At 44.7% G+C, this 16585-nt stretch overlaps 2 protein-coding genes across 2 annotated transcripts; both read right to left on the bottom strand.

Moving 5' to 3' along the window:
- Positions 1-369: 369 nt before the first annotated feature.
- On the bottom strand, positions 370-5003 carry LOC104626888 (myeloid protein 1). Its single transcript, XM_010294916.1, has 7 exons — positions 4916-5003; positions 4300-4432; positions 3260-3411; positions 2560-2730; positions 1703-1817; positions 998-1149; positions 370-608 (listed from the first exon to the last, which is right to left on the bottom strand). The coding sequence occupies exons 1-7, from the start codon at positions 4959-4961 to the stop codon at positions 418-420; spliced, it is 960 nt and encodes a 319-aa protein (XP_010293218.1). The 5' UTR covers positions 4962-5003; the 3' UTR covers positions 370-417.
- Positions 5004-11685: 6682 nt separating this feature from the next.
- LOC104626890 (leukocyte cell-derived chemotaxin-2-like) lies at positions 11686-16254 on the bottom strand. The gene is given in 5 exon segments (XM_010294918.1): positions 11686-11781; positions 11783-11853; positions 12381-12526; positions 12928-13024; positions 16206-16254. Coding segments are annotated over 5 exon segments (459 nt in total).
- Positions 16255-16585: the final 331 nt, after the last annotated feature.

The following is a 16585-nucleotide window of genomic DNA, read 5'->3' as shown; positions in this document are numbered from 1 at the left end:
CATGACAGCTCCAAACAGCATCTTTTATGCCTTGTGGAGTGTTTCAGTGAACTTCCTTCTACTTTTCCTCTGTTTAGGTACCTTCAAAATCTAAAGTAATCTTGTTTGTCAAGGTGTAGTAAAGTTTGTCATTTAGCCTAAGATACAACGTTTGCAACAATGACAGGTATTTAAAAAACAGTACCTAACTGGTATCTGGAGTATATATTAATGGTAGCACCTTGCAATATTATGTAAGGCCCAAAGTATTGAGTCAGTAGTAATATAAACTGTTGTTGTGCATGTTGTGTAACTTTTTTAATGCTGTAAAATAGATTTTTTTTTTCTTCCTTTACAGAGATAGACAGTCCATGTGATAAGAAAAAACAACTTTTGGATGCTGAGATTACTTTATTTGGAATTTACTGCATTTCCATTTCACACTCTTTGCCCTTTCCCCCTTTCGAGATTGCTGGTAGGATCTGAGCGATCGCAGTTCTCAACGTGAATATGAGATGTGATCCCAGGAAATACTCTTTGCATTGGCAACATTTTCCCAAGGATTTGTCCCTTAGAAATTCTGCCGTTGTATCTGATGGGATGGATGCAGACTAGTTTTACACAGAAGCCTGGTGAAAACAAGAGGAAGGAAAACATCAGATGACTGATGAAGCATTTGTTCTTCTGTAGTAACTCTATTTCAGAAATACAAATATTTTCTGCATTGTCCTTTCCACTGAGAGTGCAATAGCGGAAATACCAAAGTAGCAAAGACGCTGGTCATAAAATTAGAGATTGTGGTTGGAGTTGTTGGCTTGGTGGAATTCCTGCTTTAGTAAAGAGAAGAACTTGAAGATATTCTACAGAACTCAATTATTTGCGTTCTAACATATGCATGTAAATGCATAGAAGATACAGTGTTTCAAAACGTGTACCTTTCTTACCTACTTGGCTAGCTGCAAGGTAATACATCTTCTATGACCTCAAGACAAATATTAAATGAAAAATCACTATTTACCAGATCCCCTGATTTGGACTCCATCGTCAATGGCATTTCCGTTGTGGAAGAATTTAATGGGTCCAGAGAGCTCGCCGGAAAAGGGAGCATATACGGTTGCTCCATCAGAGCAGATGACATCCACTGCTGTGTGCTTTCCTTTACCGTTGCGTCTGAGAACAAATACGTAATTAGAGAAGTCTTGTGTCAGGCCTAACAGTGTATAGAGATAGATGAGTTAGCATGCTACAAGATCTGGAAATGCGTTGTTTGTACTGAGACGGTGTGGACATAAATTGACTGGCTGAAGAAGCAATAGACCTTTTTTGGTGTAGATAATGTAATGCCCTGTAGGGTTGATGATCTGTTAGAATTCCAGTTTGCAAATTGGAGAAAAAACAACACACCTTTCTTTCAAGCCTTTAAATGGACCTGTGAAGTCACAGAAATATTGGTTGGCAGATGACTGTGGAGGACATCAAGTATCACCTTCCACTTGAGTTAAGACTGTTCCCAACACCAGGTCAGGTCTGGCATGTCTTAGCCTGAGTCATAAAAACTTCCAAGCACAGAGGTTTTATGTGGGCAACCTGTTCTGTAGGTGAAAATGTTGCCTCATGTCCAACCTAAACTTTTAAAGCTGTAATTCTGAAATGGCTTAAACAGAGTTCAACTCTTTTCTTGCTTGGAGCAGCAAGAAAACCCCTTATGTTCGACTTGTAGTACCTTGGAGCTCCGTAGTATCCGCAGCCATAGTTATCACAGCCTCTTATCTCATTTGTAGGATTCCCAGAGCACAGTGTTGCCCAGTGTCTGTCTTGTTGTGGGAATGGTGGAACGACTTTGAAATACAGAAACATAGCACATCAAAGTTAACTTTTAAGTTCTGAGTGTTGCATGTTTGTAACTGCTGTGTTTTAATTTTAGTTAGGTAGGAACATACTGGAATTACATCCCACACATTGAGGTTGGATGTCTCCTCCACAAAATTGGTCATCCTTTAGGAAATGTAAATAGAATGTACACCTAAGACTGGATTGTAATGTTTCTAGGTTAGACTTAATATAAGGAGCATGCTTTAAAGACAAAAATTCAAAAAGAGTATCACAGTTCCTAGAGTGTAGTCTGAGGGATAGGAAAAGACTCAGTTTTGTGTCTTATTGATGAGACTGGATCCCTCAGGTCTCCATTACTGCCAGCATAGTATTTGTATTTGCAAAGAATCATCCCAAAGGCTGCTAAGATGCAATACTGAAAACATTGCTAGTAGGTGAAAGGGTACAAACAGATGAGATGTCGGACTCGGTTTATTGCTGCGACTTGATGGTGCTCTGTTGTGGGAGGGCAAAAAATACAACTCGATAAGCTGATATATTCTCCTTCCCGTAGCACTGTCTACAGTCCTATTACGCTGTATTTATAATGCATATTTTCTTTCTTTTGGGTGTTGCTGTCAGAGAGAACCCAAGACCAAGGGGACTATTGCTATTTGATATTGTTGTCCTTACTTGAAATACTAATTTTTCATTTATTATATTATTATACTACTTATTTGGAGGGTGCTGGGTTGTTTGGTTTTTTACCAGGCGTAAGTAGATGAGTAGGATCAGAGTGGTCACAGTTCTCAACGTGGATGTGCGAGATAATGCCAGGAAACACTCTCTGCATTGGCAGCATTCTCCCGAGTTGTTGTCCTCTGTGGATTTGGCCGTGGTATCGGATGGGGTGAATACAGACGAGCTTTACACAATAACCTGGAAGAGACAGGAGAGGAAGCGAGGTCAGGAAACATCGCTGCATCTTCTTGGGGTGAGCAAGAAACCTTCTGTGCTCAGCCTCTTACTGGAGACTGGAATGATGAAGCAGAAATGTAGTCAAGGTAGCAACAATGCTGAAATCAAAATTAGTTGGATTGCTATGGAAAAGAGGGAGTTGGAAAATAGGAACAGCAAAACATCCTCTCAGCAAGATTGATGGCATATTTCTGATACTTTATTTTTACTGTTTCCTTTTTTATATTTTATTTGGGGTGGTGGTTTTCCTGCTACCTGTTGTTCAACTCCCTTCTTCCCTCCTCTCCAAGAAACGTATAGGAAAAGGACTACATCCTGCTGGTGCCGAGTTCCTGTAGCAGCAGTGTAGTTGTGCTTCGGTGTAAGAACTGGAGAGGGTGTAAGATGAATCAACACTTTACTTGAATTGAAGAGACACAGAAAGCTTACTCAAGTAAATAAAATGATTACTTGTGCACGCCTCACAGTGTATCTGCTACGAATTACTTGCCTGATCCCCTGATTTGGACTCCATCATCGATGGCATTTCCATTATGAAAGAATCGAATGGGTCCAGAGAGCTGGCCGCTGAAAGGAGCATACACTGTCGCTCCGTCAGCACAGATGACATCCACACCCCCATGCTTTCCTTTACCGCTGTGTCTGAAAACATAAATACGTAATTAGAGAAGTCTGTCAGGCTTAACATGATGTATAGATAGATCAGTTAACACAGTATGATATCTGAAGCTTGTCTAACAAAATGTTTGCATCTGCAATTAAACTGGAAAGAAATAGTGGCTTTGATCCATCTGGTTTTTATTGCAAAATGTTTCTATTACTCTGATCTTTAAAGGGGGATGAGATCTCAAGTTTTAAACAAGTTTTTAATTTTCCCAAGTTCCTGGGGTATTTCAAGCTGTGAGAGAAACGTACCCCTGTTCCACCCCAAAATATATCTGTGCTGGTGTAAAATAGAATCTTAGGTTTGGCATTTACTCATGTAGAAATTCAGAAGTGGCATGATGGGGATGGACACTTCTTATAGTGTCTGAAGAGAGGAGATGACAGGAAAGCGCAGGGAAGGCAGGAATCATTCTACGTATAAAAGCATTTTGCAGGGAAATACAACCTGTTCTGTTATGAGGTGCCTGCTTAAAGACAACAATGCTGACAGACCTTTAGCTTGTGTAAATTAATGTACTTAGCTTCCCGTAAGCTGTTGCTGACTTAGTTATATATAAGCAACAAGAATAAATGACGCAAATCCTTGAAATACTTTCCATTTCCTTTACTACTCCAGCTGCTAATTCACATAATGGTCTCCCTTCTTCACCTGTGCATCAGTTAGTAATGGTGGTATTGGTGCACTTCAGTGAGACTGCCAGTTAACCTCCCAAAAACGAGTAAGAGGTCCTGCAGACACAGTCTTGTCTCACTCTTAAGTGTCAACTCTGGTTAAACTCTACTCTTTCTTGTGTGTGACCATTTTATTTAGGAAAGCAACTGTAAACCCCACTGCTCCAGACTCCTGATGCCCTGCTGCGTTACCTGTCAGCGCCGAAATGGCCACAGCCGTATCTATCGCAGCCGCGGATTTTGTTGGTGGGATTCCCACTGCAGATCTGTGCCCAGTGTCTGTGTTGTTGTTGGGGTGGGTGTGCGTCCAACTGCTTGGCGAAAACTTCACATGCAAGAGAGGAAAATGGGGAAAATGCAACTGTGTTCTCAGTACAGTGCAATAGAAGGTGTTAAGTTGCAAAATAGTGTGCTTAAAGAGGAAGAGGTGAGCTGGTGGGTGTTTATGTCGGAAACTGTAGGTAAAGGTTACATAGATTTGATCTCTTGAGGTCTTATGTCTTAGTAATTTTAAGGTGCATACACTAAAAAAAAGCAAAGCTATAGATAAATATTTTTAATACTAGTTTGTGAAATAAGTCAAACTATTTTAACTTTCTTCATGAAACCTCTAAACACTTTCCTATATGACTAAATGCACACCTAATTCCTTATTTTAGAACAGTCATAATTACGCACGTTATCATAACTCATTAAGACTAGACTGAACAAAACTTAGCACTCTTTATATTGGAGCAAATTTCACTAATTCATTAGTGTCTGCTTAAAAACAGTCAAGACCAACTGCGATATAGCTGTCTCAACTCACCAGTGGACACCAAGCTGACCAGAGCGACCAGGCTGAGAGCTGGCATCTTGTGGCTGTTTCACCGGTGTTCTTTGATCGAATCAAAGACATTGAGCAGTCGCTGCCTGGGGTATTTATGTGTTTTTGAAAGCCCAAGTCTGCTGTCTTGGCCAATCGATCCTGAGCAAAGTATTACAGCGGCGGGCAGATGGTGTTGCCATATTCGGCACTGAGGATGTCTACAAACTCTAACAGTTGTTAGAGCTGGTTGGGAAAGACGGAGAAAAGCACTGGCCTCTTAGCACACAGTAACAGACGGAGATGAACAATCCCACATTTCGGGAAGCTCTGGTTGAACCGTTTCTTAACACCTTTTCTTCCCCCTCCTGAAGCAAGGGCACACTTAGGTCAAAAATGGTAGGAACCAAGAATATGGTCCAGAGGACTGAGTTGGAGGGAAACGAGGGCAAAACTCCATGGTGGATATAACCCGTTTGTCCTTTGCTGCACATGCCAGTACCACCTCCTCAGGTGTATGTGCCCATTAGAGCTTTCTAACAGAGTGACAGAGAACACGTGAAGGTGTAACCTTTCGTGCAGCATGAGTATTCATGTAGGCTAGGAAATACAGATGCTTTTGCATAGAAACATGTCTATTTTTCCTGTTCAGCTGCAATTATCACCTAGCCTGGACTCAAATCCATGACGTCTTCACTGAAACCCTAGGTTTTAGAAAAGTAAATTCTTACTAAAACATTTTCAAGTTCTGAAACAAACAGTTGCAAATCCAAGTTGCATGGCACAATTGACATGGAGTTAAATTCTAGGTTTTAAAATGATTAACTTAGTATCTTCTTGATTTCAGTTATTGTACTGTTAAGCAGGCTCCTTAGCATCTCTTTTAATCCCTCAGTTTGTTTCCTGCACTATTTACAGAAAAGCATTAGATTTTCTTTATGGGCGTTTCTTAGTTAATATGAAATTAAAATGAGTCATGGTGCTTTCGCATAGACTATCTGGTATTCCAAGTTAGAGAAACCTCTGGAAGTCCTGCAGGTTTTATTCAGAGGAGAAACAGATGTCTCTGCCCCGCTTCTAGTTTGCAAAGAGCATCTGTTTTCTGAGAATCTTCATGGACCAACAGCTGGGGACAAATTTTTTGCTGTGGTTCCAAGCTTTTTTTGCAGCCAATATTCAATCCCCAAACAACCTTTTAGCCCTCCCTGGGGTTATTACAAGTGGCTTTGCTGATTTTACCCCTGCTGCTTTCTCCCCCATCCTGCTGGAAGGAACTGCTGGTTTTGACACTCGGAGCCACCAAACAAATATTTATATAACTGTTACGTCCCCTCAGTCTGGTTTTGATGGGGCTTTTGGTTGCAATTTGCTCAATATAATGGAGTCTGGGCTTACGAATGGTACAAGGTGCTGGTAAAAGCAGGGTATTCAAGATTTGGGGGTGCTGCTTAGCCCTGAACTGAAAGAAGGGGTATGTGGGGTTTGTGTGACCCTTGCCAGAAAGGCCTTCGTCGCTGCGAGCTGGGAGAGCTTGTGTACTATCCTTTCCAGCTTTCCAATCGTGCTCGCCTTCACTTGGCACGAGCTCTCCGCAGACCCCTTCAGCTCTCCTTAGCAGAGAGAATCAGCGAGGGAGGTGGTGAGGGTGGCATCTTTCAATGAAGATTTCATAGCCTAGAGGTAGTAAAGTATTTCCAAACTTGGCCAGCTTGATACTAGCTGCTGTAAGCTTTTTTCCCTACTGGAAATAAAGCATTTAAAAATAAAGACTTTACTTGGGTGTTGCCTGGCTATTCCCAGCTGAGGGGTCTCCAGTGGGGTTTCTGCAAGAATGATGTCTCTCAACCAGATTTTATTTCTGATTTATTCCTGACTGCCAGTTTGCACCAGCAGAGTTGTAAATATCTCATTACATAAATTTTACTCTGGGGCAGATCTGCCTTGAAACGCTAATGGTTTTATAGACCTCTGTGAACTCACATGCTCCTAATTTTACCAAGGAAGGAATTGCAGCACCTCAATCCACTCTACACGGTCTTGCAAAGGAAAGGCTGGGTGTAGAGCCAGCCAAGCTGGCTGGCACGAGAGAGAAGTACAACAGTGTTATAGGTGCACAGTCGCTGAGGAAGCTTTTCCCAGAGTCCTGTTTTGCAGTCTGGTATTTTGTAAAATGGCTCTAAGGTACCAGTTCTTTGTGATTTTTCCATCTCATTTGTGTTACAGAGCTGGCTCCAAATTGCCTGTAGCTGTGTACTTTTTTTTATATTTTCTCCATAAGAGATCTTAACAGCATTGTATCTTTCCCTGTTCTTTCTAAAACAATGTCAAAATGTCATTTGCTATGATAATAGATCTAAGGCACTTCTGGTAAAGCATTCTTAGTAAAACAGTTTTCAGGTGTTTGATATTGCAGCTGAGATTTCTCAGTGTGTTCCCCACCTTTGCTGGGCGAGCTGAAGGTGCAGACCTCTCACCTTGGGCATGAGGAAGCTCTGAACCGCCGTCGGTGGGACTCCTGCGTTGGGCAACGGCGTTAGTATAACAGTTGTGAGGTGCAGTTGTGAAAGACACGAACTGGCTGCTTAGCACACGCTAACAGAAGGATCTGGAACAACGCGCCGGCGTTGCACAGCCCCTGGGAGCTGCGGTTGCGCCATTTCCTTCCCTGCGGTGGGCAGCAAGGGAGATGGAGAGGAGCCAGCGTGCAGCGCTGCGAGGAGCACGCCGAGCGCAGATGGGCTTGGTGAATGCTGGCTTGGGAAATGCCGACTTCTTTCTCTTGCGCGAACAGTGTGAGTTCCCCGTTTTGCCCCTTTTATCTCAGTAGTAACTTCCCTGGGTGTGTAAGTCCCTTCGAGGTCTTCTCGTGGACTGAGCAAGAGTGCAGCGGGCAAACGCGAGTGTTTGGGCTGATATCAACAGGCAGCGAATGAGTTAAGCCTGAGGCTGTCCAGGAGAAGTTCCTGTTTCACTATTCAGCCTTTCCAACTGTGATTCAGCCTTTCCAACTTTCCTCGTGACGCTGCTGGGTAAATCATGTCGTGTTTCAGGAGGGTCCGCTGCCAGTTGCCAGGGCTTTTGGGTGGATGGTACCTGCCATGCATGTGTCCATAAACTTGCAAACGTTAGACTAGTCCCTCTTAACATATTAATTATCTTAATGTCATCTCTTAATGAGAAAAGTCGGATAGTAGAATGATGGAATAAGGTTTCTGGAGGAAAAATGCCAGCAAACTGTGAGACACGCGTGGGCAATGGTAGTGGGCTCTTTGAGCGGAAACATCAGCAAAAGCCAGGGCCAAACCCAGAGCCAGGGCAAGCCCGAGCCCCCAGCCAAGGCCTGCGGTCTCCCTCCAGCGGCGCTGCCGTCCTCCCTTTGCTGCCCGCAAGTGAGGGCTGGTTTCTTCATCGTTTTCTTTACACACGTTTCAGCTCGGTGGGATTCAACCAACGTCCAAAAACGGATGAGTTGGTCCATAAAGTCCTTCCTCTTTGCAACCTCTGTGGGGCTGCAGCCCCGGTGAGTTGGATAAATGAGCACTGCACATCTTATTTCTTCATAATATTACTGTATCATAACTGTAGGCTTACCAGGCTTGTTAGCAGGCAATTGAAAAGGTAAATCCTCTCCCTATCTATATTTTACAGAACAATTGGCTTTCTCCTTCTAGCTCGCCCGGTGTGTTCAGCGTGGGAGCAAATCAATGCTGAGCGCTTGTCTCCTGGCTGATCTGCATACAACATGTTATGAAAGAACCTTAAAAGCTGTTTCTCTGGAAAATAAATAACATTCTTTGTGCAAATCATTACAAAACGAATTATGATTTAAAAATTTACTGTAGAAGAATTGTGCAATGAGCAGCACAGGCTTTCACGCTAAAATCAAGTTGGCGCAACGTAAAACAAATGGCAGTCGCTGTTTATTCAGGCTTCTGATCTCTTGACGAGGCTGAGAGAAGAGGAATTTTGCCACAACGACCAGTTAAGCTTTGTGTACGCGGTCTATACTGTAGTATCGCTGGGGAATCAGCAGGTTGCGCTAGCTGATCAGCCAACAGGCATGGCTGGGCATGCCTTGTTCTGCAGACGGCAGGCTGCCGGAGGTCTGAGGATGTTGCCTTCCTTTTTTGTGAAGAATGAGCTGAAGATGAAGCTGAAGTTGTGCTGGTGCACAGTTCTGACTGAAAAGTCCATCTCGAATTTATTTTGCCTTTTTAATATACTTCCTAAACCTGAGTTAGGCGAGTTTTATTGGGGAGGATGGAGGAACGCAAAAGATAATCTTTTTGCTACCCATGTCTGTCCTGTGGGGAGGACAGAGCTCTGGATGAATCCTCCTAAAGTCCTTTAATGCTCAGGGAAGTAGAAGGGAATAGTGCAGACTTGGGTTGCAGCCTTAGGCAGTCAGGACTTTCACAGTTTGGGATCCCAGCTTGTCTCTCTGTCTGGGACCTTGGGGTACAAACTTATAAAATGAAAGGGATAGCAAGGAAAAGGATCCCTGCAGTCCTGGTGCAGAAACAAAGCAATCCTGCACGGCCCGAGTTTGCCAACTCTTTCCAGAAACGCCCAGTTGCCCCGTTACTTCCCCCAGCACCCTTTCCCCTCACCTTGAATATTTCTAGAACCGTGTGTTTCACCAGCCCTTTTTTTCCTTCCCAGCGTCACCTACAAATTGTACTTTCCCTTCCTCTACAGCCTGTTATTTTTTACTAGACTGAAGAGATAAAGCCAGATTTACTTACACCGTTTGCCCCCACTGCTCTGTAACCTAAAATAGAAGCACTGTTTACTTTTTCTTACTTTTCTTACTCGGCACTGGTGAGGCCGCACCTCGAATCCTGTGTTCAGTGTTGGGCCCCTCACTACAAGAAGGACGTTGAGGTGCTGGAGCGTGTCCAGAGAAGGGCAACGGAGCTGGGGAGGAGTCTGGAGCACAAGTCTGATGGGGAGTGGCTGAGGGAACTGGGGTTGTTCATTCTGGAGAAGAGGAGGCTGAGGGGAGCCCTCATCACTCTCTACAACTACCTGAAAGGGGGTTGTGGTGAGGGGGGGTTGGCCTCTTCTCCCATGTAACCAGCGATAAGACGAGAGGAAATGGCCTCAAGTTGCGCCAGGGGAGGTTTAGATTGGATATTAGGAAAAATTTTTTCACCGAGAGAGTGGTCAGGCATTGGAACAGGCTGCCCAGGGAGGTGGTGGAGTCGCCATCTCTGGAAGTGTTCAAAAAATATGTAGACGTGACACTTCAGGACATGGTTTAGTGGGCACGGTGGTGTTGGGTTGATGGTTGGACTTGATGATCTTAAAGGTCTTTTCCAACCTTAATGATTCTGTAATTCTGTGCTGCCAGGTGACAGCCCCAGTTAAAAAAGGAATTTTTAGCATTTGCCCTGTACATCTCTCAGGCACCTGCAGGAGCATCCTGCATCCCTGAACCAAAGTGCTGCACCTCCCTGTGCTGCTGGAAAAACTCAGATTAAAAAATCGCTCGCTGAAAAGGTTTGTGAAACCAGTCTGTGGAGACAGACCAGAAAAGTGCTGAGCTGCTGTTGTTAATGTACAGGTGAAAATGTTCCTTGTAGAGGAGCAAAGGTGTGTTGTTGGCTGGAGGCTCAGAGCCCTGCTCAGTCAGCAAGGTCAGCTCAGTCTTTCATTAGGCTTTGCCGGGAGAAGTGGGTGCTTGATTGGGACCTTCCCTTTCCACCTCTGAGAACCTGATAACAAGGTAAAAAACTGGGATTTTAACCAAGTGGCGCTTAGGTGGAAGATGATTTTTATTATCATAAAAATAAAAAAAAATTGGTCAAAACTGGAAAACACTGGGGACTTTTGCTGAAATGTTTCTGCTTTCAGTTTAAGGAAAAGTTTTTTTCACAGAAAACTCAGCTGTATTGACTCACCATCAATGTCTGGTTGCTATCTGTCTCTGCACGTTTGGGCTGTCTGTTTATATAGACGTGCTGCTGTTTCATTCATAGCAAAGTTAAAGTGGTTCCTGGGGAAGGTGAATGGGACGCAGCAGGTTAAGCACTTTTCACAGATGTAGCAAATATTGTTCTGTAGTTTCTTAAAAAAACCCAAATCTGCTGTCAGGACGTACACGGCTCCCACTGAAGCAGCTTCCCCGCTTATCCGAGGCTGCAGTGGCATTAGTAGATACGTGAGCCTGCAGCGCTCGAGCCCTTGAGACTCCCGGTAGCATGTTGGTAGCCTTGGCCTGAAAAGCCCTGTCCCGTTAACAAGAGCTTCTTGTCCCGGGAAAGTCTTCAGCTGAGTTACTAAGGGAAAGAAATGCCTCACTTGGACAAAAAGAAACCGGGGTGTGCCAAGGCAATCCCGAAGCAGGAGTCTGGGGAAAAGGAATGAGTTACTTCATTAATGTTCTTTTATGTTTTTTTGTGATGAGCCCCAGGAAAGATTTGGGTTTCAGCTTTATCCGGGTTTTTTCTCCCCAGCTGCATTAAAAAAGCAGAACCCAGCCCAAACTCCATGGCAGCACCGAAGACATTCAAAGCAATTTGTAGCGAAGCAACCCTTTAATAATGTGGTTTTCCATATGCAAGCACAAGTAAAATTTCTGGCTTATTGAAGAAATCTCTGTGTTTGGCTGCAAAGAGAGGAGAGAAGTCCGAGCTGGGTGAGCTGCAGCAGGGCTCACTGTTTGAGGCTCAGTGGCTTCCACTTCACCGGAGTGACTACCTGTGCCCGAGCAACGTAAGGAATACACAAGTGGGGGCCGAAGGCTTTGCCCCTGATGCGCAGCCTCCCATCTACAGGCTGGGAGTAGGGTCTGTTAAGTCACAGTTCTGGATGTGGACATGGGACGTAATTCCTCGGTAGACCCTTTGCACGGGCAGCAGGACGCCCGATTTTCTCTCCCTTCTTGATGGGGCTGCTGTACTTGATGGGTCTGATGTAAAACATCTTAACGCAGAATCCTGTTAATAGGGGAGAGAGAAGAGGGGGAAACTGTTGCTGCTATGAAATGGTTTAAAAGCCTGGCAAAGTCATAACGTTCAGAAGCAAAACACAAATGCCAATAAAATGATAAGAGATTCAGTAGCAGAAAAAGTTACAGAAAATGCTGTGATGCTCCTATAGCGTCAAGAAGAGAGAATATGAAAAGAAATAAATGAACATGGAGGAGGGTGGGGAAGGGGATTAAGGTGGGTAAAGCTGCAGGAGCAAGTCAGAGGCTGTTCCTTTAATCATCCAAAATGTACAAAGGGACCAGCTTCATCCTTTGGCTTTTTTAATAGAGATGAAATGCTGTAATCCTTTTGATCAATTTTCCTGCATTAACAGAGCCTAAATTTCAAATTTACAGTTTTCCCTTGGATTCCCATGCAAGCGCACTGCAGCTTGGGTTGGGTTCATGATTTTTGGCTCGGTTTAAAGCTCTATAAACGAATCGGAGCATTTTGCAGTCAGGCTTTGCAAGGCGCACGTCTTCCAGCGCTGGTACCTGATCCTGAAAGCTGGACCCCGTTGTCGATGGCGTTGCCGTTTCCGTAGGGCCTGGCTTGTTTGTCGATCTTTCCCGCGAAGGGTGCGTGCACCACCGAGCCATCCTCGCACACCACGTCCACTCCCCGGTGCTTCCTCCCGCCTCTGAAGAAGAGGAGCAAGGCGGGTTAGCCTGCAGCAGGGTGCCTGGCCAGCTAGAAGCCCCAAAGCCAGACAGCTGCTTCCCAGCGATGCTCTCCGATGATGGCTTAGCAGGGTCATCCTCGGGGCCTCGAGAGCGAACTTGAAATATAGAATCATCTAAGGGAAACAGGGAAAGGGAAGATACTGTTTTACAACACCTAATATTGTTAGAAAAAAAAGGCAAACTCCAGGGACACAGTCACAAGATTGAAATCTCTCTGTGTGTTGCTGAGCCCTGTGGACGGTTTTCCAGAGGCTTTTAGTCTCTGAGAACTCTGGCTCTTCCACACCCATTTTTTCACCCTTGTTTTTATTTTGAGAAAGCTTCAAGCGCCGCCATCACCCATCAGCCCAGCCCAGACCTGGGGTTGTCGTATCTGCCGCAGCCCTGGGAGCCACAGCCTCTGATTTTGTTTGCAGGTTGACTTGAGCAGATTTTCGCCCACTGTGCTGCAGCAGCTAGAAAAGAAGAAAAGAAGAGAAGAGCAGAAGATGAAACCCACAAGCTAGAAAGGGAATTTCCTAGCCTGTGCTGTTTAATCAATATGAAGGTCCGTTTGGATTTTGCTGTAATCATGGATCAGGCTTTAGGGAACTAGAAGGTTGTTCATCTTTTGATGCAAGTTATTTTAGGGGTGCAATGAAACAGACCATTTTTTTGTTTTATGCTTTGTCGAATGACATTTGAGGGTACTTAAAGCAGTGACTTCAAAGCAAAAATGCAGAACAAATAGATCGGGAGGGGACGTCATGGGGTGACCCACTCCCCCCGTTGCCCCAGGGCAGACATGCTGCATTCACAAGGCAAACGTGGGGCTGGAGCAAGAGGATGTCTCTGCCTGGAAGGTGACTTGAGCCACCCAAGATGTTGGGACACTGAACTGTAACTGTAAAAATAGGGCTGAGAAAGACCCACCAAGTCCGTTCCTATTCCCTAATGTGAGATCCAGTCAAAAATAAAAGCTGTCATCTACCTTATACTAATTGCATTTTCTAGCTCCCAGTGTTTCTGTGGTATTATTGCAAAGCAGCAGCCAGTTGGGGTAACATCTTCGTGTTTTTTATTCCAGACTCCAGCTGTCATCACCCATGGTCAACCCGTGTTGATCCTACAGCCCCGGCGACGTCTGCAGGAGGAGAACCTTTACAAGAGAGAAGGTGAGAAAGGCAACCCCTGACTTGGTACCTTCTACAAGCCTCCAACAGCCCTGCTCCCCCCACCAAAACTACGTGGGTTTCCCACGGGATGCTCTAGCGAGAATGGGGCTGGTCTAGCAAGAACCAATGAGTTGAGGTTTATTCGTGTGCGCGAGCGGGTCGGCAGCCACCATCCCCGTTGGGCTCTAGGAGTACACGCAAACGGGGAAATGATGTGCTGGCGCTGAAGGTCTGGTGCTAAAAGGGTGCAGGAAATCTCTAATGCCTTTCTCAAGCAAAACAGCCCTTTGTTCTAGGTAGTCTTCATTTATTTTAATGAATTGTGTATTCTTTGTGAAAGCAAAGGTGATGACGTTAAAGACAGAAACATCTCAGGGAACACTCAGCGGGCTGATCTTTAAGTAAAAGACTTTTAAGAAAAAACGCATGCTGTTAGTCATTGATGTGTCTCAGCTGACTCTTTCTTATTCAATCAACATTATTTGATATATATCTTATTCAACTCCAACAACATTTTGCCACAACTCTTTATCATATCTAAAAAGGATTTTTGCATGGAGGTTTCTATGCGATGTGAGAGGCATTATTTTCAAAAGCAACAAATGGCAGAGAACAAATCTGTTCCTAAATCCTTACAGATACTTTTCACTGGGGGGGTGGGAAGGAAAAAAAAACACGAAAGAAGAAGGCGGCAGGTTACAATGAGCAACGTTTACCAGAATTCAGCTAACTCACCACTGGAGATCGCAATCGTGAGGATGACCGCTGTGACTCTGTGCATTTTCATGTGCCTTAGCTCTGCTTTCAAAGTGAAAGGTCTAAAATACTTCGCTTTCCATTTATACATCCCAACAGAGGCTGTATCCAAATTTTTCTAGCCAATCAGAAAATGTATGTGGCCTCAGCTCTTTTGCTTGCAGATGCAGGCCAACAGCAAGAACTGAGAGCAGCCCTCGAGGTGTACCCCCAGCCTGGATAATTGGTGGTGTAGAGGTTCCAACCTATTCAGCTGCAACAGCAGCTACGTGGTTTTGTTTGATTTCGTTTACAATGAAACCATGAATATTAAACCCAAATTTTAAAGACAATTTGTAACTATTCCTGCCTGTTGCACAATCCTGAATTTGCATGCAAAAGGGGAAAAGAGATCAAATGAACTTCAAAAAATACCTTGGCAGATGGATACCTTGCCCTCTCACCATGGCTATTTCTTCATGGAAGGAAGTTCAGCCAGGTGGACACAGCTCTGTGCCATGCATCACGCCCACCCTCATGCTGGAAAAATCTGATTAGGTGACCCATCAAACAAGACTTTGTGCCTCATTTTTATTAGCCGTCTTCATTATTGAATCCCAGATATTGCCATGTTGCCAATGATGAACCTTCAGCATTAACAGTGAGAGAGACGCATGTTTACAACCTTCACTGTGCCTCAACAGAAAATGTCATAAACCCTATAATATTGTGGCTGAGAAAAATTACAGGAAATTGAAGAAGAGAACACTGGAGCACGAACAAGGCCACCTCGAGAGTTGTTTCTGGGATGGGAGGGAATGTGATGCCCTGGTTTACAGCCAGGAGCTGGAAGTTGTTTGTCTTCTCGGCTCTTTGGCCACCTGGTCTGTGCCACCGGGAGCAACTGACCGTTTTGGTTCAATAAAACCCGAGAGCCCAGGTTAGATATGGCTTTGAGTCAGGGCTCTCAGCCGGGATGCTGTGCCCTTGCTGTCCCTCTTTCGTGGCACCAGATGGGTTAAGACTGGCCTTGCACTCAAGACCAAACCAAGGGTTCTGCTGCACAGGATTCAAAGCCCTTCTTTGCCAGAGGAGGAAACACCAGCTGCCAATGGGTGCTGGTGAACAGAAGTTGTATTTCATGGGAAAAGAAGGTGACCCCACCAGGATGTCTTCAGGACGTGCATGCTGCCTTCTCCTTTCCCCTTCTCCCGTTGAAGTGTCATCCAAGTATGTCACTTCCGTCTGCAATACTGTAACGGTGACAGGGTAACAGCTTGGCTTGGACAGAGCCAACACCTGAACCCAGCTGAAGCCTGGCTGGTGTGGGCTTCATAGCCTGGTGGAGACCACGGGAGATGTTTCAGCTCCAGACGACCCACTGCAAATCAGCAAGACGAGGAGGACAGCCGTGCCAGCCCTGCTACACGAGGGGTTCTAAACCTACTGCCTCCTTCCCACACCCCACACTCCCATTCGAATCCCTGGGTGATTTTTTTTCTCCAGAAGAAACACTCCTGGTTTACTGCTTTCCCACTCATCAGATACTACATGTAGAGAGGGTAAAAATCTATTTGACAGTAACATTTTGAAATTATATGTTTAGAGGAGTATGCGGGAAAACATATGACAATACCTAGCTCCCTACGCAGTGCTGCTTCTGCCCAGGGCTCAGCCAAGCCAATCCAGGTAAAACTGCATTATCTTAAATTCATTTTGTTAATTACTGATTTTCTTAGAAACTTACCAGTTGAGATCAAAGAGGAGAAGAGAATGAGTGAAGTAATTCTGTGCATTTCTGCAGAAGCTCAGAACAAGAGCTTTTTTCCCTAATTCTGTTACTATTAAATATCCTGAAGGCCAGACACTTCCTCAGTTTCAAGTTGCACGCTCAGGTTAGTGCAGCGGAGGTGAACGTACCACGGTGAGATGCAACAGGAAAACCCACCAGCTTCAAGGGTGTTCTTCAAAAAGAACAGTAAGGTCTCTTGACCATCGGCCCATGCCATTTCTGACATTTCCCCGACTCACGAGAGTGGCCACAACAGCTAACTTCTGCTCATGTCCCAAATTAGTGGTGTCACCAATACACTTGGCCATGTAGACTGTAGGAAATGTGCACCTGCT

The sequence above is a fragment of the Phaethon lepturus genome, unplaced genomic scaffold (assembly GCF_000687285.1).
Source record: "Phaethon lepturus isolate BGI_N335 unplaced genomic scaffold, ASM68728v1 scaffold26739, whole genome shotgun sequence".
Taxonomy (NCBI): Eukaryota; Metazoa; Chordata; class Aves; order Phaethontiformes; family Phaethontidae; genus Phaethon; species Phaethon lepturus.
This window is presented reverse-complemented; position numbering and strand designations above follow the sequence as displayed.

Bases quoted from the DNA above. Each gene is read 5' to 3' on its own strand.
- LOC104626888 (XM_010294916.1), bottom strand. From the start codon at position 4,961: ATGCCAGCTCTCAGCCTGGTCGCTCTGGTCAGCTTGGTGTCCACTG. The intron at 2,731-3,259 runs GCAAGTAATTCG...TGTCTCTTCCAG, and splicing joins AGTCCAAATCAGGGGATCAG to GTTATTGTGTAAAGCTCGTC. The intron at 1,150-1,702 runs GTACTACAAGTC...ATTTGTTCTCAG, and splicing joins GGATACTACGGAGCTCCAAG to ACGCAACGGTAAAGGAAAGC.